Consider the following 25000-nt stretch of genomic DNA (forward strand, 5'->3'; position numbering starts at 1 on the left):
CTTTCCAAATGAGATATTCTGTAACACTTTCCATTCCTAGTGATCTGGGTTGATAAACTGTATAGTAGAAATTACATGGTGCTGTATAGTACTAAATATATATATATATATTTAAAATATAAAAAGAACTAAAAGTGTCAAGAACCTAAAATCGCACTGCAATCAGTCGTGTTGGTAGCTTCCCTCTTGGAGTGTATGCCTGTGGTTTCTCTGTGGACGGTTTCCTGGCGTGTGTGTGTGTGTGTGTGTGTGTGTGTGTGTGTGTGTGTGTGTGTGTGTGTGTGTCACTCTTGACATATCAACCACTCGGCCAACCAACCATGAGGAACAAAATAAACAGTTGATGTTTCTGCCTCCAAGCAGCAACAATTGGTGAAGAAGAGATGATTTATGCAAAGTTTGGTCTTAAAATATTGCTTGTGATACTTCTTCAACAAAACTATTGGTTAGGGAGATAAGAATTTTTAAGAACAAAATAAACGTTTTTTTTAAGTTTAGGTTATAACACTTTTTCAACCATAACTATGATTATATCCGTAAAACAAAACCAACTGGTGGGTGTTTTCTTGGTTAGGGAGAAGACGCTTCATGCTAAGATCGGTTGTTAAATGTAGCTCCTCTACACTAAACCAATCATACGCTAGGCTAGACACGGGAGGGAAAACACTGTCATAATGTCATGCAATATTGCTGTTGTCAGATTATTATATACAGTCAATGGTATGAGTAATTGTAACATAAATTGCATGGTTTAGGTTAGAGGTAAATGGGAGCAGGAGTCTCAATTATATTTTTTTTTATGGGGGGGGGGGGATTGGACATTTATTGCTGTAATCCATGAGATACAGGAGATGATTATGGACTAAAACACCCCCAACGTTAAGAGAATCGTAGTCTGACCCTGTTTCACAGGTTTTACATTCATCTGGGATGACACACATTACCAGCCCCTGTAATTGCAGTGTGATATCCTGGCCTGTGTCCCAAACGCCACCAAACTCTGATCTGCTATATACCATATGCCACGGATTTGATTTGCTATTTTATGTATTTAGGAGAGAGCTGTTGTGTGACGCTTACTGATGATTAAAACAAAAATAAGATGGGAGAAAATGTCATGTTTTACTTTATCGTGGAGGCATTACCTCAACAAAGAGCATTAACGCAGTAAGAGTTGACATATGGTCATTTAAATACATGTATACCAAGCTTCCACGATCAACAGTGTGTAACATGACTGCGGATAACAGCATCGGTGTGTAGTGACATTCTCTCAACTCAACCCCCCCCCCCCCCCACCACAATGAAAAATACTACACCTACAGTACCTTCAAAAAGTATTCATACCCCTTGACTTATTCCACATTGTGTTGTGTTACAGCCTGAATTTAAAATGGATTATATATATAATAATATCACAATATCAAATCAAATGTATTTATATAGCCCTTCGTACATCAGCTGATATCTCAGAGTGCTGTACAGAAACCCAGCCTAAAACCCCAAACAGCAAGCAATGCAGGTGTAGAAGCACGGTGGCTCGGAAAAACTCCCTAGAAAGGCCAATACCTAGGAAGAAACCTAGAGAGGAACCAGGCTATGAGGGGTGGCCAGTCCTCTCAAAGTGCTGTACAGAAACCCAGCCTAAAACCCCAAACAGCACGCAATGCAGGTGTAGAAGCACGGTGGCTAGGAAAAACTCCCTAGAAAGGCCAATACCTAGGAAGAAACCTAGAGAGGAACCAGGCTATGAGGGGTGGCCAGTCCTCTCAAAGTGCTGTACAGAAACCCAGCCTAAAACCCCAAACAGCAAGCAATGCAGGTGTAGAAGCACGGTGGCTAGGAAAAACTCCCTAGAAAGGCCAATACCTAGGAAGAAACCTAGAGAGGAACCAGGCTATGAGGGGTGGCCAGTCCTCTCAAAGTGCTGTACAGAAACCCAGCCTAAAACCCCAAACAGCAAGCAATGCAGGTGGAGAAGCACGGTGGCTCGGAAAAACTCCCTAGATAAAATTTATCCAATGTATATATGTTTTTATTTAACCTTTATTTAAAGTCAGTTAAGAACACATTCTTTAACAAAGCGAAAACATGTTTTTAGAGATTTTTGGAGAAAAAAAATGCAAATTAAATGCAGAAATATCTCATTTACATAAGTATTCACACCCCTGAGTCAATACTTTTTAAGAAGCACCTTTGGCAGCGATTACAGCTGTGAGTCTTTCTGGGTAAGTCTCTCAGAGTGATTACAGCTGTTAGTCTTTCTGGGTAAGTGTCTCAGAGTTTTTCCACACCTGGAGTGCGAAACATTTTCCCATCATTCTTTTCAAAATTCATCAAGCTCTGTCAAATTGGTTGTTGATCATTGCTAGACAATCATTATCAGGTCTAGTCACATACAGTATTTTCAAGCAGATTGACTGTAGGTCAAAACCGTAACTCGGTCAATCAGGAACATGGTCCAAACACACCAAGGCAGTTGACACGACAACACCTATTATCCCCCAGGAGACTGAAAAGACACAGGACCCTCAGATCCTCAAAAGGTTCTACAGCTGCACCATCGAGAGCATCCTGACCGGTTGCGTCACCACCCCGTAAGCATTTCACTGTTTAGTGTTAACTGTTTATTCCATGTGTAACTCTGTGTTGTTGTCTGTGTCACACTGCTATGCTTTATCTTGGCCAGGTCGCAGTTGTAAATGAGAACTTGTTCTCAACTAGCCTAAAAAATGTGTCCACAACTGTTGCTTACGAAACATGGGATGATTAAAATTATATATGATTTGCTGCTCTCTGAAAGGTGACCGCATCAGCTGAGGCCCAGGTGTGTAAAGGGTTTACTAATCAACAGCTGAGGCCCAGGTGTGTAAAGGGTTTACTAATCAACAGCTGAGGCCCAGGTGTGTAAAGGGTTTACTAATCAACAGCTGAGGCCCAGGTGTGTAAAGGGTTTACTAATCAACAGCTGAGGCCCAAGTGTGTAAAGGGTTTACTAATCAACAGCTGAGGCCCAGGTGTGTAAAGGGTTTACTAATCAACAGCTGAGGCCCAGGTGTGTAAAGGGTTTACTAATCAACAGCTGAGGCCCAGGTGTGTAAAGGGTTTACTAATCAACAGCTGAGGCCCAGGTGTGTAAAGGGTTTACTAATCAACAGCTGAGGCCCAGGTGTGTAAATAGTTTACTAATCAACAGCTGAGGCCCAGGTGTGTAAAGAGTTTACTAATCAGCTGAGGCCCAGGTGTGTAAAGGGTTTACTAATCAACAGCTGAGGCCCAGGTGTGTAAAGAGTTTACTAATCAACAGCTGAGGCCCAGGTGTGTAAAGGGTTTACTAATCAACAGCTGAGGCCCAGGTGTGTAAAGGGTTTACTAATCAACAGCTGAGGCCCAGGTGTGTAAAGAGTTTACTAATCAACAGCTGAGGCCCAGGTGTGTAAATAGTTTACTAATCAACAGCTGAGGCCCAGGTGTGTAAAGAGTTTACTAATCAGCTGAGGCCCAGGTGTGTAAAGGGTTTACTAATCAACAGCTGAGGCCCAGGTGTGTAAAGAGTTTACTAATCAACAGCTGAGGCCCAGGTGTGTAAAGGGTTTACTAATCAACAGCTGAGGCCCAGGTGTGTAAAGGGTTTACTAATCAACAGCTGAGGCCCAGGTGTGTAAAGAGTTTACTAATCAACAGCTGAGGCCCAGGTGTGTAAAGAGTTTACTAATCAGCTGAGGCCCAGGTGTGTAAAGGGTTTACTAATCAACAGCTGAGGCCCAGGTGTGCATAGAAATGCACTAGTAGCAATGCCTCAATTCGTGGGGAAGTGGACTCTACATGGCGTTCCACAGGGATGCTGGTCCATGTTGACTCCAATGCTTCCCGAGGTTGTGTCAACTTGGCTGCATGTCGATTAGGTGGTGGACCATTCTTAATTCACACGGGGAACTATTGAGTGTGAAAAACCCAGCAGCGTTGTAATTCTCGACTCAAACCGGTGCTTCTGACACCTACTACCATACCCCCGTTCAGAAGCACTTAAATATTATTATCCTGCCCATTCACCCTCTGAATGGCACACATACACAATCCATGTCTCCATTGTCTCAAAGCTTAAAAATCCTTCTTTAACCGGTCTCCTCCCCTTCATCTACACTGACTTGAAGTGGATTTAACAAGTGACATATATTTCACCTGGTCAGTCTATGTCATGGAAAGAGCAGGTGTTCATGTTAAAGTGGTAAAGAAAACAACTAATTTAGTTAGTTGTGGCAGACATTTTATAGATCTGAAGATAAGTGTATCACTCCTGATACACAAACATCTGATTTCAAAACACTTCTGACGATAGGGAGCTGGTAGGACGCACCCGAGGTTCTAGCATAGAAGAGACTGACATAGAAACTACAGCACCTCACCCGAGGTTCTAGCATAGAAGAGACTGACATAGAAACTACAGCACCTCACCCGAGGTTCTAGCATAGAAGAGACTGACATAGAAACTACAGCACCTCACCCGAGGTTCTAGCATAGAAGAGACTGACATAGAAACTACAGCACCTCACCCGAGGTTCTAGCATAGAAGAGACTGACATAGAACTACAGCACCTCACCCGAGGTTCTAGCATAGAAGAGACTGACATAGAAACTACAGCACCTCACCCGAGGTTCTAGCATAGAAGAGACTGACATAGAAACTACAGCACCTCACCCGAGGTTCTAGCATAGAAGAGACTGACATAGAAACTACAGCACCTCACCCGAGGTTCTAGCATAGAAGAGACTGACATAGAAACTACAGCACCTCACCCGAGGTTCTAGCATAGAAGAGACTGACATAGAAACTACAGCACCTCACCCGAGGTTCTAGCATAGAAGAGACTGACATAGAAACTACAGCACCTCACCCGAGGTTCTAGCATAGAAGAGACTGACATAGAAACTACAGCACCTCACCCGAGGTTCTAGCATAGAAGAGACTGACATAGAAACTACAGCACCTCACCCGAGGTTCTAGCATAGAAGAGACTGACATAGAAACTACAGCACCTCACCCGAGGTTCTAGCATAGAAGAGACTGACATAGAAACTACAGCACCTCACCCGAGGTTCTAGCATAGAAGAGACTGACATAGAAAATACAGCACCTCACCCGAGGTTCTAGCATAGAAGAGACTGACATAGAAACTACAGCACCTCACCCGAGGTTCTAGCATAGAAGAGACTGACATAGAAAATACAGCACCTCACCCGAGGTTCTAGCATAGAAGAGACTGACATAGAAACTACAGCACCTCACCCGAGGTTCTAGCATAGAAGAGACTGACATAGAAACTACAGCACCTCACCCGAGGTTCTAGCATAGAAGAGACTGACATAGAAACTACAGCACCTCACCCGAGGTTCTAGCATAGAAGAGACTGACATAGAAACTACAGCACCTCACCCGAGGTTCTAGCATAGAAGAGACTGACATAGAAACTACAGCACCTCACCCGAGGTTCTAGCATAGAAGAGACTGACATAGAAACTACAGCACCTCACCCGAGGTTCTAGCATAGAAGAGACTGACATAGAAACTACAGCACCTCACCCGAGGTTCTAGCATAGAAGAGACTGACATAGAAACTACAGCACCTCACCCGAGGTTCTAGCATAGAAGAGACTGACATAGAAACTACAGCACCTCACCCGAGGTTCTAGCATAGAAGAGACTGACATAGAAACTACAGCACCTCACCCGAGGTTCTAGCATAGAAGAGACTGACATAGAAACTACAGCACCTCACCCGAGGTTCTAGCATAGAAGAGACTGACATAGAAACTACAGCACCTCACCCGAGGTTCTAGCATAGAAGAGACTGACATAGAAACTACAGCACCTCACCCGAGGTTCTAGCATAGAAGAGACTGACATAGAAACTACAGCACCTCACCCGAGGTTCTAGCATAGAAGAGACTGACATAGAAACTACAGCACCTCACCCGAGGTTCTAGCATAGAAGAGACTGACATAGAAACTACAGCACCTCACCCGAGGTTCTAGCATAGAAGAGACTGACATAGAAACTACAGCACCTCACCCGAGGTTCTAGCATAGAAGAGACTGACATAGAAACTACAGCACCTCACCCGAGGTTCTAGCATATAGAAGAGACTGACATAGAAACTACAGCACCTCACCCGAGGTTCTAGCATATAGAAGAGACTGACATAGAAACTACAGCACCTCACCCGAGGTTCTAGCATAGAAGAGACTGACATAGAAACTACAGCACCTCACCCGAGGTTCTAGCATAGAAGAGACTGACATAGAAACTACAGCACTTCATCACATATTCCCGTATAGAACCAGAGCCGTGCAAATGTAGATACATTACATTACAAAGTTACATAATTACTGCTGTCTGTTCAAAAAGGAACTCATTCAGAATAGCCTACTACACTACGAGTAGGCCTGTAATTTAGCCTCAGAGAATCAGGACCTCCTGTTTGTTTTAAACTGCCTAGCTGTGGATTGTGTGCATGACAATCATTAGCGTACAGTCGGGAACGCGCTGCAAATAGGCTGTCAGAAAAAACAGCATGTTCACAAAACAGGTCTTTCGCCATATTAAAAAATATATATATATATATATATATATAATCATGGGAAAATACAGGTTAGTAAAGCAAATGGCTCCAACTGAAAAGAGTATAACCTCTCCAACTGAAAGGAGTATAACCTCTCCTGTTGTAAAGAGTATAACCTCTCCTGTTGTAAAGAGTATAACCTCTCCTACTGAAAAGAGTATAACCTCTCCTGTTGTAAAGAGTATAACCTCTCCTGTTGTAAAGAGTATAACCTCTCCTGTTGAAAAGAGTATAACCTCTCCTGTTGTAAAGAGTATAACCTCTCCTGTTGTAAAGAGTATAACCTCTCCTGTTGTAAAGAGTATAACCTCTCCTGTTGTAAAGAGTATAACCTCTCCTGTTGTAAAGAGTATAACCTCTCCTACTGAAAAGAGTATAACCTCTCCTGTTGTAAAGAGTATAACCTCTCCTGTTGTAAAGAGTATAACCTCTCCTGTTGAAAAGAGTATAACCTCTCCTGTTGTAAAGAGTATAACCTCTCCTACTGAAAAGAGTATAACCTCTCCTGTTGTAAAGAGTATAACCTCTCCTACTGAAAAGAGTATTATCTCTCCTGTTGAAAAGAGTATAACCTCTGCAACTGAAAGAGTATAACCTCTCCTGTTGAAAAGAGTATAACCTCTCCTGTTGAAAAGAGTATAACCTCTCCTACTGAAAAGAGTATAACCTCTCCTGTTATAAACAGTATAACCTCTCCTACTGAAAATAGTATAACCTCTCCTGTTATAAAGAGTATAACCTCTCCTGTTGAAAAGAGTATAACCTCTCCTGTTGTAGAGAGTATAACCTCTCCTGTTGTAAAGAGTATAACCTCTCCTGTTAACTTAACTGGTGTAAAGAGTATAACCTCTCCTACTGAAAAGAGTATAACCTCTCCTGCTGTAAAGAGTATAAACTCTCCAACTGAAAGGAGTATAACCTCTCCTGTTGTAAAGAGTATAACCTCTCCTGTTGTAAAGAGTATAACCTCTCCAACTGAAAGGGGTATAACCTCTCCAACTGAAAGGGGTATAACCTCTCCAACTGAAAGGGGTATAACCTCTCCTGCTGTAAAGAGTATAACCTCTCCTGCTGTAAAGAGTATAACCTCTCCTGCTGTAAAGAGTATTACCTCTCCAACTGAAAGGAGTATAACCTCTCAGAGTATAACCTCTCCTGTTGTAAGGAGTATAACCTCTCCTGTTGTAAGGAGTATAACCTCTCCTGTTGTAAGGAGTATAACCTCTCCTGTTGTAGAGAGTATAACCTCTCCTGTTGTAAAGAGTATAACCTCTCCTGCTGTAGGTTACCAAATAGGCACTATTGAGCAAACATTGTTTTACAAAGTAAAACTAAAAGAGAGAGAAGGTTTTTTTTGGCCACGAGTGCATCTGCCATCACTGGCAGAGAGAGTCAGAGAGAAATGGAAAGCTTTTCAGGGCTATAACCTCCTCCTCATACTGCACAGCGTGTCTCCACACACCTAAGACTTAAGACTATTGATTTTTATGGATCTCAAGAGTCTCCGTTTTGATAAATAGTGAGATATTTTTATTTAAAGACTCTAGCCATGTGATGAGGTAGAATTGACAGGAAATGTCGTTTTATGAACAAAGTTACAATTTTTCTTGGATCCTATAGGCTACTAAAAATGCCCCCTCCACACAAGTGTACAACTTCAGTAAGGGCCTCTACTCTACTGCTCTAATGCCATCTCACATTCAATGCTTTATTAGAAATGTGTAGAAAATACTTCTCATGTGTTCCTCAGAGCTCCCCTTTCAAATCATTTTGAGCACCTTTGACCCCTGAAAGGTCTGAGTGTCTCCCTGCATATTTCTATTTGTGGCAAATGACTATTTGACCAACAACCATTGACTATTTCAACTATTAAAACAATTTAAAATGACACCAAAACATAAAATACTACAATGATAATCAATAGCCTTAAGCCTATTCAAATGTAAATAAATATAATATATATATTTTAAATTACATTGTTTCCTGCGTCCTTCAAACAAGGTTACATTCTCCAATGTATGAACTCAATGACACGGGGATATGAAAATGAGATGGCTATCAAACGCACTGACAGCAGAGCATCCCATCTAGGGGGTGTCCCAAACAGCACCCTATCCCCTATATAGTACACTACTTTAGACTAGAGCCCTATTCCCCTATATAGTGCACTACTTTAGACCAGAGCCCTATTCCCTATATAGTGCACTACTTTAGACTAGAGCCCTATTCCCCTATATAGTACACTACTTTAGACCAGAGCCCTATTCCCCTATATAGTGCACTACTTTAGACCAGAGCCCTATTCCCCTATATAGTGCACTACTTTAGACCAGAGCCCTATTCCCCTATATAGTGCACTACTTTAGACTAGAGCCCTATTCCCTATATAGTGCACTACTTTAGACCAGAGCCCTATTCCCCTATATAGTGCACTACTTTAGACTAGAGCCCTATTCCCTATATAGTGCACTACTTTAGACCAGAGCCCTATTCCCCTATATAGTGCACTACTTTAGACCAGAGCCCCTATTGCAGTAGTGGGAATATAGGGTGCCATTTTGGACAGACCCCCCCCCCCCCCCGTGTCCTCACACTGTAACAGAGTGGGGATTCAGGCACCTATTGTCAGGAGACTATGGAAATTAGGTGCTTTCTTACTTTTTCTTTTCTTTTGGGTAATTTCTGTTGTTATCAGTTGGACGATCAAGTTCCTGTTTTCACTTGTTTCAACTGATTGTATTATTTAATGCTCTAGTTGGTTGAAGAAGAAAAAAACCCGACCAATCAGCAGGTGAGGATGCTCTTAAGTCACCTGCATTGGCATGATGTTGGAGATACAGCATCTGGATGTGAATGTGAGGTTTACGAAAACTTAGGGAAGGGATGTTCAACAGCAGAACACATTAAAGGCTGTGTTTTCAGGTTGCTTTTCTCATTTCTTTCCTCTCCCAGAGATGATCTAAGGTATAAACAAATAGAGTGTGTACATGTCTAGACTTGTATGTCACCGATATGAACATGTATTCACGAGTTACAGGAAGTGGATAAAAGTGTTTGTTATTAAATGGAATACACAGGAACCAACGTGCTACGTTCTCTCCTATTACAAAGGAGAGAACCATTAAAATGACCCCTTCAACAAGCCGGACCAGAACCACAGCAACGGGTCACAGTGGTACATGAGAACTAGTTCTCAACAAGCCGGACCAGAACCACAGCAACGGGTCACAGTTGTACATGAGAACTAGTTCTCAACAAGCCTAACCAGTTAAATAAAGGTGAAATGAACAACAAATAAATACTAAATAAATAATTCATATATCCCAGCTGACTAAACTCAACTGACAGGAACAGGAAGTGAAGAACTCCACCAATGGAGACCAGGCTTCGTAGAATTCAACGCGGACTACATCGATTGGCCCAAGTCAACTTGTAAAACGCCTACGTTTGTCCTCTGGAGAGACATGCATTTCTTTGTGCACGGAAAACTAGTTTGATTGCTATAAGGAGTGTCCCGTAAGGCCATATTTTTAAGTTTCTGTTGTTGTTAAAATAAAATTAAACCTGCCGATTTGAAAATTCTATTTTGCCTGGTTGAAACATACCTCACAGTTCAGAACCGCAAATTAACACTGTGAATTATGAAGGGGTTATATCTCTGTAATGTAGGGGTTATATCTCTGTAATGTAGGGGTTATATCTCTGTAATGTAGGGGTTATATCTCTGTATGGAGGGGTTATATCACTCTAATGTAGGGGTTATATCACTCTAATGTAGGGGTTATATCTCTGTAATGTAGGGGTTATATCTCTGTAATGTAGGGGTTATATCTCTGTAATGTAGGGGTTATATCTCTGTAATGTAGGGGTTATATCTCTGTAATGTAGGGGTTATATCTCTGTAATGTAGGGGTTATATCTCTGTAATGTAGGGGTTATATCTCTGTAATGTAGGGGTTATATCTCTGTAATGTAGGGGTTATATCTCTGTAATGTAGGGGTTATATCTCTGTAATGTAGGGGTTATATCTCTGTAATGTAGGGGTTATATCTCTGTAATGTAGGGGTTATATCTCTGTAATGTAGGGGTTATACTCTGTAATGTAGGGGTTATATCTCTGTAATGTAGGGGTTATATCTCTGTAATGTAGGGGTTATATCTCTGTAATGTAGAGGTTATATCTCTGTAATGTAGGGGTTATACTCTGTAATGTAGGGGTTATACTCTGTAATGTAGAGGCTTAATGAAGTTGACTTAACTCGAGGGCAAGGCCTCTCCATTCTTAGTGGAATCGGATTTTCAGCTCAATGAACACTAAACCACTAAACGAGAGAAGAAACCATAGACAGAATAACATTTGACTGCAAGAGAGAGATATTCAGAAACGGAACGAATGTTTCAAGCACGCTAGTGCTATCAGTGTGTGTGTGTGTGTGTGTGTGTGTGTGTGTGTGTGTGTGTGTGTGTGTGTGTGTGTGTGTGTGTGTGTGTGTGTGTGTGTGCTTATGCATCTGTGGGTATTCCTGTTATGAGATGTTACCGTGCGGTCTGAGTGAAAATATAGATATTATGCAAGGCAGTCTGACGCCGAGTTTATGCATCTGAAAAGGAAAGGGGAGACTTCTGTTTATCACCCAATAGCATTCATGTTAGTAGAAGCATTAGCAGAAGTGAGAACCACAAAGCCCCAGGAGGCCGTAGCAGAAAGAGACAGAGACACAGCCAGGCTTCCTGAAGGACCTCCCCCTTGTTGTTAACCACATCTGAAAATACTCTGAAAACATTTAGTAACATGATCAGACTATAAAAACAGGAGCAACATAAGACATACAAATGATAAGGGTTTGACTGAGAGGACAAGCTGGTGTCTCCAAGTGGCCCCTATACCTCTCCAGACTGTGGGTTTGAGTGAGCAGACAAGCTGGTGTCTCCAAGTGGCCCCACACCTCTCCAGACTGTGGGTTTGAGTGAGCAGACAAGCTGGTGTCTCCAAGTGGCCCCTACACCTCTCCAGACTGTGGGTTTCAGTGAGCAGACAAGCTGGTGTCTCCAAGTGGCCCCTACACCTCTCCAGACTGTGGGTTTGAGTGAGCAGACAAGCTGGTGTCTCCAAGTGGCCCCACACCTCTCCAGACTGTGGGTTTCAGTGAGCAGACAAGCTGGTGTCTCCAAGTGGCCCCACACGACTCCGAAAGAGAGGGAAACGAGGCGGTCTTCTGATCAGACTCCGGAGACGGGCACACCGTGCACCACTCCCTAGCATTCTTCTTGCCAATGTCCAGTCTCTTGACAACAAGGTTGATGAAATCCGAGCAAGGGTAGCATTCCAGAGGGACATCAGAGACTGTAACGTTCTTTGCTTCACGGAAACGTGGCTCACCGGAGAGACGCTATCCGAAGTGGTGCAGCCAACGGGTTTCTCCACGCATCGCGCGGACAGAAACAAACATCTCTCTGGTAAGAAGAGGGGTGGGGGCGTATGCCTTATGGCCAACGTGACATGGTGTGATGAAAGAAACATACAGGAACTCAAATCCTTCTGTTCACCTGATTTAGAATTCCTCACAATCAAATGTAGACCGCATTATCTACCAAGAGAATTCTCTTCGATTATAATCACAGCCGTATATATCCCCCCCCAAGCAGACACATCGATGGCTCTGAACGAACTTTATTTAACTCTCTGCAAACTGGAAACGATTTATCCGGAGGCTGCATTCATTGTAGCTGGGGATTTTAACAAGGCTAATCTGAAAACAAGACTCCCTAAAGTTTATCAGCATATCGATTGCGCAACCAGGGGTGGAAAGACCTTGGATCATTGTTACTCTAACTTCCGCGATGCATATAAGGCCCTGCCCCGCCCCCCTTTCGGAAAAGCTGACCACGACTCCATTTTGTTGATCCCTGCCTACAGACAGAAACTAAAACAAGAGGCTCCCACGCTGAGGTCTGTCCAACGCTGGTCCGACCAAGCTGACTCCACACTCCAAGACTGCTTCCATCACGTGGACTGGGAGATGTTTCGTATTGCGTCAGATAACAACATTGACGAATACGCTGATTCGGTGTGCGAGTTCATTAGAACGTGCGTTGAAGATGTCGTTCCCATAGCAACGATTAAAACATTCCCTAACCAGAAACCGTGGATTGATGGCAGCATTCGTGTGAAACTGAAAGCGCGAACCACTGCTTTTAATCAGGGCAAGGTGTCTGGTAACATGACCGAATACAAACAGTGCAGCTATTCCCTCCGCAAGGCAATCAAACAAGCTAAGCACCAGTACAGAGACAAAGTAGAATCTCAATTCAACGGCTCAGACACAAGAGGTATGTGGCAGGGTCTACAGTCAATCACGGACTACAGGAAGAAATCCAGCCCCGTCACGGACCAGGATGTCTTGCTCCCAGGCAGACTAAATCACTTTTTTGCCCGCTTTGAGGACAATACTGTGCCACTGACACGGCCTGCAACGAAAACATGCGGTCTCTCCTTCACTGCAGCCGAGGTGAGTAAGACATTTAAACGTGTTAACCCTCGCAAGGCTGCAGGCCCAGACGGCATCCCCAGCCGCGCCCTCAGAGCATGCGCAGACCAGCTGGCCGGTGTGTTTACGGACATATTCAATCAATCCCTATACCAGTCTGCTGTTCCCACATGCTTCAAGAGGGCCACCATTGTTCCTGTTCCCAAGAAAGCTAAGGTAACTGAGCTAAACGACTACCGCCCCGTAGCACTCACATCCGTCATCATGAAGTGCTTTGAGAGACTAGTCAAGGACCATATCACCTCCACCCTACTTGACACCCTAGACCCACTCCAATTTGCTTACCGCCCAAATAGGTCCACAGACGATGCAATCTCAACCACACTGCACACTGCCCTAACCCATCTGGACAAGAGGAATACCTATGTGAGAATGCTGTTCATCGACTACAGCTCGGCATTCAACACCATAGTACCCTCCAAGCTCGTCATCAAGCTCGAGACCCTGGGTCTCGACCCCGCCCTATGCAACTGGGTACTGGACTTCCTGATGGGCCCGCCCCCAGGTGGTGAGGGTAGGCAACAACATCTCCTCCCCGCTGATCCTCAACACTGGGGCCCCACAAGGGTGCGTTCTGAGCCCCCTCCTGTACTCCCTGTTTACCCACGACTGCGTGGCCACGCACGCCTCCAACTCAATCATCAAGTTTGCGGACGACACAACAGTGGTAGGCTTGATTACCAACAACGACGAGACGGCCTACAGGGAGGAGGTGAGGGCCCTCGGAGTGTGGTGTCAGGAAAATAACCTCACACTCAACGTCAACAAAACTAAGGAGATGATTGTGGACTTCAGGAAACAGCAGAGGGAACACCCCCCTATCCACATCGATGGAACAGTAGTGGAGAGGGTAGCAAGTTTTAAGTTCCTTGGCATACACATCACAGACAAACTGAATTGGTCCACTCACACAGACAGCATCGTGAAGAAGGCGCAGCAGCGCCTCTTCAACCTCAGGAGGCTGAAGAAATTCGGCTTGTCACCAAAAGCACTCACAAACTTCTACAGATGCACAATCGAGAGCATCCTGGCGGGCTGTATCACCGCCTGGTATGGCAACTGCACCGCCCTCAACCGTAAGGCTCTCCAGAGGGTAGTGAGGTCTGCGGGGGAAAACTACCTGCCCTCCAGGACACCTACACCACCCGATGCTACAGGAAGGCCATAAAGATCATCAAGGACATCAACCACCCGAGCCACTGCCTGTTCACCCCGCTGTCATCCAGAAGGCGAGGTCAGTACAGGTGCATCAAAGCTGGGACCGAGAGACTGAAAAACAGCTTCTATCTCAAGGCCATCAGACTGTTAAACAGCCACCACTAACATTGAGTGGCTGCTGCCAACACACTGTCAATGACACTGACTCAACTCCAGCCACTTTAATAATGGGAATTGATGGGAAATGATGTAAATATATCACTAGCCACTTTAAACAATGCTACCTTATATAATGTTACTTACCCTACATTATTCATCTCATATGCATACGTATATACTGTACTCTATATCATCGACTGCATCCTTATGTAATACATGTATCACTAGCCACTTTAACTATGCCACTTTGTTTACATACTCATCTCATATGTTATACTGTACTCGATATCATCTACTGTATCTTGCCTATGCTGCTCTGTACCATCACTCATTCATATATCCTTATGTACATATTCTTTATCCCCTTACACTGTGTATAAGACAGTCGTTTTTTGGGAATTGTTAGTTAGATTACTTGTTCGCTATTACTGCATTGTCGGAACTAGAAGCACAAGCATTTCGCTACACTCGCATTAACATCTGCTAACCATGTGTATGTGACAAATAAAATTTGATTTGATTTGAAGTGGCCCCACACCTCTCCAAACTGTGGGTTTCAGTGAGCAGACAAGCTGGTGTCTCCAAGTGGCCCCTACACCTCTCCAGACTGTGGGTTTGAGTGAGCAGACAAGCTGGTGTCTCCAAGTGGCCCCACACCTCTCCAGACTGTGGGTTTCAGTGAGCAGACAAGCTGGTGTCTCCAAGTGGCCCCACACCTCTCTAGACTGTGGGTTTGAGTGAGCAGACAAGCTGGTGTCTCCAAGTGGCCCCTACACCTCTCCAGACTGTGGGTTTGAGTGAGCAGACAAGCTGGTGTCTCCAAGTGGCCCCTACACCTCTTCAGACTGTGGGTTTGAGTGAGCAGACAAGCTGGTGTCTCCAAGTGGCCCCTACACCTCTCCAGACTGTGGGTTTGAGTGAGCAGACAAGCTGGTGTCTCCAAGTGGCCCCACACCTCTCCAGACTGTGGGTTTGAGTGAGCAGACAAGCTGGTGTCTCCAAGTGGCCCCACACCTCTCCAGACTGTGGGTTTCAGTGAGAGGACTAACTGGTGTCTCCAAGTGGCCCCACACCTCTCTAAACTGTGGGTTTCAGTGAGAGGACTAACTGGTGTCTCCATGTGGCCCCACACCTCTCCAAACTGGGGGTTTCAGTGAGCAGACAGGCTGGTGACTCCAAGTGGCCCCACACCTTTCTAGACTGTGGGTTTCAGTGCGAGGACTAACTGGTGTCTCCAAGTGGCCCCACACCTCTCCAAACTGTGGGTTTCAGTGAGAAGACTAACTGGTGTCTCCAAGTGGCCCCACACCTCTCCAGACTGTGGGTTTCAGTAAGAGGACTAACTGGTGACTCCAAGTGGCCCCACACCTCTCCAGACTGTGGGTTTCAGTGAGAGGACTAACTGGTGTCTCCAAGTGGCCCCACACCTCTCCAGACTGTGGGTTTCAGTGAGAGGACTAACTGGTGTCTCCAAGTGGCCCCACACCTCTCCAGACTGTGGGTTTCAGTGAGAGGACTAACTGGTGTCTCCAAGTGGCCCCACACCTCTCCAAACTGTGGGTTTCAGTGAGAGGACTAACTGGTGTCTCCATGTGGCCCAACACCTCTCCAAACTGTGGGTTTCAGTGAGCAGACAAGCTGGTGTCTCCAAGTGGCCCCACACCTCTCCAAACTGTGGGTTTCAGTGAGCAGACAAGCTGGTGTCTCCAAGTGGCCCAACACCTCTCCAGACTGTGGGTTTGAGTGAGCAGACAAGCTGGTGTCTCCAAGTGGCCCCACACCTTTCTAGACTGTGGGTTTCAGTGAGAGGACTAACTGGTGTCTCAGAGTGGCCCCACACCTCTCCAAACTGTGGATTTCAGTGAGAGGACTAACTGGTGTCTCCAAGTGGCCCCACACCTCTCCAGACTGTGGGTTTCAGTGAGAGGACTAACTGGTGTCTCCAAGTGGCCCCACACCTCTCCAGACTGTGGGTTTCAGTGAGAGGACTAACTGGTGTCTCCAAGTGGCCCCACACCTCTCCAGACTGTGGGTTTCAGTGAGAGGACTAACTGGTGTCTCCATGTGGCCCCACACCTCTCCAGACTGTGGGTTTCAGTGAGAGGACTAACTGGTGTCTCCAAGTGGCCCCACACCTCTCCAGACTGTGGGTTTCAGTGAGAGGACTAACTGGTGTCTCCAAGTGGCCCCACACCTCTTCAGACTGTGGGTTTCAGTGAGAGGACTAACTGGTGTCTCCAAGTGGCCCCACACCTCTCCAGACTGTGGGTTTCAGTGAGAGGACTAACTGGTGTCTCCAAGTGGCCCCACACCTCTCCAGACTGTGGGTTTCAGTGAGAGGACTAACTGGTGTCTCCAAGTGGCCCCACACCTCTCCAGACTGTGGGTTTCAGTGAGAGGACTAACTGGTGTCTCCAAGTGGCCCCACACCTCTCCAGACTGTGGGTTTCAGTGAGAGGACTAACTGGTGTCTCCAAGTGGCCCCACACCTCTCCAGACTGTGGGTTTCAGTGAGAGGACTAACTGGTGTCTCCAAGTGGCCCCACACCTCTCCAGACTGTGGGTTTCAGTGAGAGGACTAACTGGTGTCTCCAAGTGGCCCCACACCTCTCCAGACTGTGGGTTTCAGTGAGAGGACTAACTGGTGTCTCCAAGGGGGGACGGGGGGGGACGGGGGGGGGGGGGTGGAACGAGATGAGACGGGGACGTTTTTTTGCCTTCATTATTACTTTCAATATTAAATACTTTCCTTCAAAAGTATTTTGGTTAACTTTGCAGTGCCTTTTAATTTGTCACAGGATATGATTGGTGGTCTTATGCAGGGTTTTCCTCTCTATTCCAACTGCTGACCATCTCTGACCCACAAGGCCGTTTGGTTTGGGTATCTGGTTCTCTATTCCGCAACTCTGTTTTGCTACTAAGTGTTTACGCTCCCAATTGGGATGATGTTGAGTTTATTAACAAACGTATTTCTTTACAGCCCTATCTCAACTCAAGCTATTTCATTTTTTTGGAGGCGACTTGAATTGGTGTGGGTCGTTCAAACCCCAGATCATTATCTCCCTCAGAAATGTCCAGAGTTGAATCTGCATTATGAGCCAGGCAGGATGTGTAGCGCCGTGGAAGTTCCTTCATCCCCGGTAACAAATGATTTTCCTTCTTTTCACATGTGCACCACTCCTATTCTAGAATAGACTACTTCTTCATAGAGAAAGCCCTTCTTCCCACTATTGAGTAACTAGAATACTTCCCTTGTTGTTAGTGATCATTCTCCTCTGTCACTCCACCTCTCATTCTATTGAGTAACTAGAATACTTCCCTTGTTGTTAGTGATCATTCTCCTCTGTCACTCCACATCTCATTCTATTGAGTAACTAGAATACTTCCCTTGTTGTTAGTGATCATTCTCCTCTGTCACTCCACATCTCATTCTATTGAGTAACTAGAATACTTCCCTTGTTGTTAGTGATCATTCTCCTCTGTCACTCCACCTCTCATTCTATTGAGTAACTAGAATACTTCCCTTGTTGTTAGTGATCATTCTCCTCTGTCACTCCACCTCTCATTCTATTGAGTAACTAGAATACTTCCCTTGTTGTTAGTGATCATTCTCCTCTGTCACTCCACCTCTCGTTGAATCGTACACATCCCACTCCATGGAGACTTTAAAAACATAATTGTTACTTTCGAACAATTCCTTATGCACCGTTTTATCCAATGGACATCTTTATTGAGATAAATGAAACAGATTCGATCTTTCCATCTACACTTTGGGAAACACTTCAAATTGTTTTCAAAATGTACACTACCTCGTGTGTTTTAGCGGTTAATCCCATTTAAATGAATCATACTTGCAAAACATTTTACACACCAGAATCACCTGAAGACAATTCAATCATGAATACTTTTTTTTTTACAATTTGCAAATTCCTATCATTAGTACAGAGAGGACAGAGGAAAGTGGTCAATCTTTGTAGTTATTTTCAATTCAATCACAGCAATGCACAGTGGGAAAAACCCTGGCCCAGGTGACTACCCAATCGAATTCTTCAAGAAGTGTTCTGCCAAACTGGCACCCCTTCTTCTTGAAATGTTCAAACAAAACCTGAACCAGGGTTCTTTACCCCAAACCCTGAACCAGTGTTCTTTACGCCAAAACCCTGAACCAGGGTTCTTTACGCCAAAACCCTGAACCAGGGTTCTTTACGCCAAAACCCTGAACCAGGGTTCTTTACCCCAAACCCTGAACCAGTGTTCTTTACCCCAAACCCTGAACCAGTGTTCTTTACCCCAAACCCTGAACCAGTGTTCTTTACCCCAAACCCTGACAGAGGCATTGATCATACTTGTTTTTTAAACCCGGTGGCGAAAGCTGCATCTGAGTGTGACTTATAAATGCAGACGTTACAAATATTCCCGAAATCGCTCGCCTCTCGATTAGAGTCTACTATGACTGACATCATATCAACGGATCAGACAGGTTTTATTAAAGGGTCGCCACTCCTCTAACACTCATCTCAACGTTACACGCTTTCTTCTGGCGTTACTAAAATAATAATCTCTTAATATGAAGAGAAGGGCATTTCACAGTGTAGAATGGGACTATTTATTCTCTGTATTGGGAAAATGTGGCTTTGGTTCGAACTTCATATCCCAGTACTTAGAAACTGCATTCACAAATTTTTCCCATTACCAAGAGCCACACGCCAAGGATGTCCAATGTCCCCTCTGTTATTTGCCCTGTCTATAGAACCCCTTTCCATTATGAAATAAAGGACACACTATTAAAACATGGTATCTACAGAACTGGAACCCAGTTCATCAATATCAGACCCTGATGTGTCCCTGAGGTAGTGGACCTACTGCGTAGCTTTGGTGTGTTTTCAGGTTATAAATGACATTTCTCTAAAACTGTTTTCCTGTTAATGAACTAGCATGGCAAATTCCTTCAGGATACAATTCCATTTCCTTGTGCACTATATAGGGGAATATGGGCTCTGAGTCAAAAGTGGTGCACTATATAGGGGAATAGGGGCTCTGAGTCAAAAGTAGTGCACTATATAGGGAATAGGGGCTCTGAGTCAAAAGTGGTGCACTATATAGGGGAATAGGGGCTCTGAGTCAAAAGTAGTGCACTATATAGGGAATAGGGGCTCTGAGTCAAAAGTGGTGCACTATATAGGGGAATAGGGGCTCTGAGTCAAAAGTAGTGCACTATATAGGGAATAGGGGCTCTGAGTCAAAAGTGGTGCACTATATAGGGGAATATGGGCTCTGAGTCAAAAGTGGTGCACTATATAGGGGAATAGGGGCTCTGGTCTAAAGTAGTGCACTATATAGGGGAATATGGGCTCTGGTCTAAAGTAGTGCACTATTTAGGGAATAGGGGCTCTGGTCTAAAGTAGTGCACTATTTAGGGAATAGGGGCTCTGGTCTAAAGTAGTGCACTATATAGGGAATAGGGCTCTGGTCTAAAGTAGTGCACTATATAGGGAATAGGGCCCTGGTCTAAAGTAGTGCACTATTTAGGGAATAGGGCCCTGGTCTAAAGTAGAGCACTACATTGGGAATAAGGTGCCATTTGGGACAAACTTTAATTTAACAGGTCCATTTATGGATCTCAAATCAAAGCCACGGAACTGAGGAAGTCAGTCTCCTGTTTGCTTAAGAGCCAAATCCTTCCCAAATTCTCTACACAAAGCTTTCAAAGCAACTTCCGAACAAATACTGGTTTGCACTTTGGCCGTTGGTTAATTTGCTCTTTAGAGGAGTATTATTCCGTTTTTTTTATATATGATAAAGGTGTTCTTTCACTCCCTAATTGGCTGATAGCGGCTCTATTCTATAGTGGTTTCCATAGTAACAGTGAGGTTTCTTTGTGTGTCAGTTCTGATTAGGAATATGACTTAAACTTCTTTATCTTTTGGATTAAAACGGTATTAATCAAGGAAAATCTATTTTTGGTGTTTTTCACAGAGTAAAACAAAATATTCTAATAATAATGATTCAAGGTTCTGAGTGGTGTTTTTCATTTTGTACATCACCCTTGGATTTCTTTTGATGGAGTACGGCGCTGTGTCTTTGTTCATGATATACATGAACATATAAAGCGGCCGTTGATTTAAGGAAAGTCTGCTCTAAAGACACTTGCTATTACAGTTCACAGAGCACGCTAGATATTACCAACACACACACACACACACACACAAAAACTGTTGAATGTGCTACATATTACAAACAAAAATATGAGTATATGAGACTTTTTTTTTAACCCATTGATATAGAAAACACTGAGGTATTTGAATGGTTGGGCTCTGATTCATTGTTTTCCCAGATGTAGGTTAATCGGCAGTGTTACTAAACATGAATGCTGAAGAACTCAACCAGAAGAAACCAACCCTGATCAGGAACCAGATACTGAACAACACAACGTGGCTTATCAGGCTATGCCAACGAAAGGTTCTGTCTCAAACGGTAACCCGTAGCCCCTATGTAGTGCAGACCCATAAGGGGCTCTGGTCTAAAGTAGTGCACTATGTAGGGAATAGGGTGCCATTTGAAACAGACAGCCCCAGATAAGACATGTACATGATGTACAGAGAAACCACATACTACACACACACACACACACACAAACACACACACACACACACACATACAGTCACATATACACACACACACGCACACACACACACACACACACACATACAGTCACATATACACACACACACACACACACACACACACACACACACACACACACACACACACACACACACACACACGCACAACCGTCAAACAACAAGTCCCTAATCAGTCCCTGTCTGTTTCAAAGTATTATCATCAAACTCGGAAGGAAAGCAACGACAGCCTTCTAGCCAATCAGACCTGTGTCCTAAATCACACGTCGTTCCCTATGTAGTGCACTACATTTTGACCAGGGAGGTTAAAGCCCCCTGGATAGGAGTCAGTACTGGGGCTATAGAGGAGGTTAAAGCCCCCTGGATAGGAGTCAGTACTGGGGCTATAGAGGGGGTTAAAGCCCCCTGGATAGGAGTCAGTACTGGGACTATAGAGGAGGTTAAAGCCCCCTGGATAGGAGTCAGTACTGGGACTATAGAGGAGGTTAAAGCCCCCTGGATAGGAGTCAGTACTGGGGCTATAGAGGGGGTTAAAGCCCCCTGGATAGGAGTCAGTACTGGGGCTATAGAGGAGGTTAAAGCCCCCTGGATAGGAGTCAGTACTGGGGCTATAGAGGAGGTTAAAGCCCCCTGGATAGGAGTCAGTACTGGGGCTATAGAGGAGGTTAAAGCCCCCTGGATAGGAGTCAGTACTGGGACTATAGAGGGGGTTAAAGCCCCCTGGATAGGAGTCAGTACTGGGGCTATAGAGGGGGTTAAAGCCCCCTGGATAGGAGTCAGTACTGGGGCTATAGAGGAGGTTAAAGCCCCCTGGATAGGAGTCAGTACTGGGGCTATAGAGGAGGTTAAAGCCCCCTGGATAGGAGTCAGTACTGGGACTATAGAGGGGGTTAAAGCCCCCTGGATAGGAGTCAGTACTGGGGCTATAGAGGAGGTTAAAGCCCCCTGGATAGGAGTCATTCAAGTCCATACAATTGTGGCCAACAAACACTGCAGTTTCGTCTGCAATACATGCACCCTTCTTGCGTCACTTGCGCCCCCTCTTACCTCCTGCAAGGTCAGTGGGGTCCTTGTACGGGTTGAACTTAGGTTTTGGGGCAACCACAGGGGCAAACTTCTTAGGGGCCTGTTGCTGGGAAACAGAGATACTAGGGACGCCCATGGCAGGGGTGGTCTCCATCCGCCCTGTCACCTGAACCTCGCCTTCGCTGGTCCACATGGTTCTACAGAGGATGAGGAGGAGGATGAGGAAGAGGAGGAAGAAGAGGAAGAACAGGGTCAGTGTATAGTCTTCAGCTTACGTAAGCAACAGGCATATTGGTTAAGTTAAGACGGGTTAAGTCCCTGGTCGACGTGGTTCTGCAGAGTTAAGACGGGTTAAGTCCCTGGTCGACGTGGTTCTGTAGACGAAGAGTTAAGACGGGTTAAGTCCCTGGTCGACGTGGTTCTGTAGAGTTAAGACTGGTTAAGTCCCTGGTCGACGTGGTTCTGTAGAGTTAAGACTGGTTAAGTCCCTGGTCGACGTGGTTCTGTAGAGTTAAGACTGGTTAAGTCCCTGGTCGACGTGGTTCTGTAGAGTTAAGACGGGTTAAGTCCCTGGTCGACGTGGTTCTGTAGAGTTAAGACGGGTTAAGTCCCTGGTCGACGTGGTTCTGTAGAGGAAGAGTTAAGACGGGTTAAGTCCCTGGTCGACGTGGTTCTGTAGAGTTAAGACGGGTTAAGTCCCTGGTCGACGTGGTTCTGTAAAGTTAAGACTGGTTAAGTCCCTGGTCGACGTGGTTCTGTAGAGTTAAGACGGGTTAAGTCCCTGGTCGACGTGGTTCTGTACAGTTAAGACTGGTTAAGTCCCTGGTCGACGTGGTTCTGTAGAGTTAAGACGGGTTAAGTCCCTGGTCGACGTGGTTCTGTACAGTTAAGACTGGTTAAGTCCCTGGTCGACGTGGTTCTGTAGAGTTAAGACGGGTTAAGTCCCTGGTCGACGTGGTTCTGTAGAGGAAGAGTTAAGACGGGTTAAGTCCCTGGTCGACGTGGTTCTGTAGAGTTAAGACGGGTTAAGTCCCTGGTCGACGTGGTTCTGTAGAGTTAAGACGGGTTAAGTCCCTGGTCGACGTGGTTCTGTAGAGTTAAGACGGGTTAAGTCCCTGGTCGACGTGGTTCTGTAGAGTTAAGACGGGTTAAGTCCCTGGTCGACGTGGTTCTGTAGAGTTAAGACGGGTTAAGTTCCTGGTCTACGTGTTTCTGTAGAGTTAAGACGGGTTAAGTCCCTGGTCGACGTGGTTCTGTAGAGTTAAGACGGGTTAAGTCCCTGGTCGACGTGGTTCTGTAGAGTTAAGACGGGTTAAGTCCCTGGTCGACGTGGTTCTGTAGAGTTAAGACTGGTTAAGTCCCTGGTCGACGTGGTTCTGCAGAGTTAAGACGGGTTAAGTCCCTGGTCGACGTGGTTCTGCAGAGGAAGAGTTAAGACGGGTTAAGTCCCTGGTCGACGTGGTTCTGCAGAGGAAGAGTTAAGACGGGTTAAGTCCCTGGTCGACGTGGTTCTGTAGAGTTAAGACGGGTTAAGTCCCTGGTCGACGTGGTTCTGTAGAGTTAAGACTGGTTAAGTCCCTGGTCGACGTGGTTCTGCAGAGTTAAGACGGGTTAAGTCCCTGGTCGACGTGGTTCTGCAGAGGAAGAGTTAAGACTGGTTAAGATCAGGTCAAACTCATAGTTTGGAGGACGACGTGAGTGGTTGACACGTTGTCACCAATCAAACGGAAGCAGACATTGGTTTCAGTGTGTAAAGATGCTATTCACCATGATCATACTGTCCCACAGCTTAGTTTATACTCTGCCTTCAGAAAGTATTCACACCCCTTGATCCGATCCACATTTTGTTGTGTTACAGCCTGCATTTAAAATAGATTAAATTAAGATGTTGTAACTGATCTACACACAATACCCCACAATGTCAAAGTGGAATTATGTTTTTGACATTTTGACAAATGAATCAAAAATGCAAAGTTGAAATATCTTGAGTCAATAAGTATTCAACCTCTTCATTTATGTCAAGCCTAAATACGTTCAGGAGTAAAAATGTGCTTAACGAGTCACATAATAAGTTGCATGGAGTCACTCTGTCCAATAATAGTGTTTAACATGATTTATGAATGACTACCTCATCTCTATACCCCACACATATAATTACCTGTAATGTCACTCATCTCTGTACCCCACACATACAATTATCTGGAAGGTCCCTCATCTCTGTACCCCACACATACAATTATCTGGAAGGTCCCTCATCTCTGTATCCCACACATACAATTATCTGGAAGGTCCCTCATCTCTGTACCCCACACATACAATTATCTGGAAGGTCCCTCATCTCTGTACCCCACACATACAATTATCTGGAAGGTCCCTCATCTCTGTACCCCACACATACAATTATCTGGAAGGTCCCTCATCTCTGTATCCCACACATACAATTATCTGGAAGGTCCCTCATCTCTGTACCCCACACATACAATTATCTGGAAGGTCCCTCATCTCTCTACCCCACACATACAATTATCTGGAAGGTCCCTCATCTCTGTACCCCACACATACAATTATCTGTAAGGTCCCTCATCTCTGTACCCCACACATACAATTATCTGTAAGGTCCCTCATCTCTGTACCCCACACATACAATTATCTGTAAGGTCCCTCATCTCTGTTCCCCACACATACAATTATCTGTAAGGTCCCTCATCTCTGTTCCCCACACATACAATTATCTGGAAGGTCCCTCATCTCTGTTCCCCACACATACAATTATCTGGAAGGTCCCTCATCTCTGTTCCCCACACATACAATTATCTGGAAGGTCCCTCATCTCTGTTCCCCACACA

At 44.9% G+C, this 25000-nt stretch overlaps 1 protein-coding gene across 2 annotated transcripts in view; it reads right to left on the bottom strand.

Moving 5' to 3' along the window:
• The window catches only part of lpp (LIM domain containing preferred translocation partner in lipoma), a 392743-nt gene that overhangs the window by 259556 nt on the left and 108187 nt on the right, over positions 1-25000 (bottom strand). For both annotated transcript variants that reach the window (XM_031822309.1, XM_031822310.1), the window contains one exon: positions 22176-22351. In XM_031822309.1, the coding sequence (XP_031678169.1) occupies positions 22176-22347 (172 nt within the window). In that variant the 5' untranslated portion in view covers positions 22348-22351. The remainder of the gene's footprint in view (positions 1-22175; positions 22352-25000) is intronic.

This window comes from Oncorhynchus kisutch, linkage group LG4 (genome assembly GCF_002021735.2).
Source record: "Oncorhynchus kisutch isolate 150728-3 linkage group LG4, Okis_V2, whole genome shotgun sequence".
NCBI classification, from domain to species: domain Eukaryota; kingdom Metazoa; phylum Chordata; class Actinopteri; order Salmoniformes; family Salmonidae; genus Oncorhynchus; species Oncorhynchus kisutch.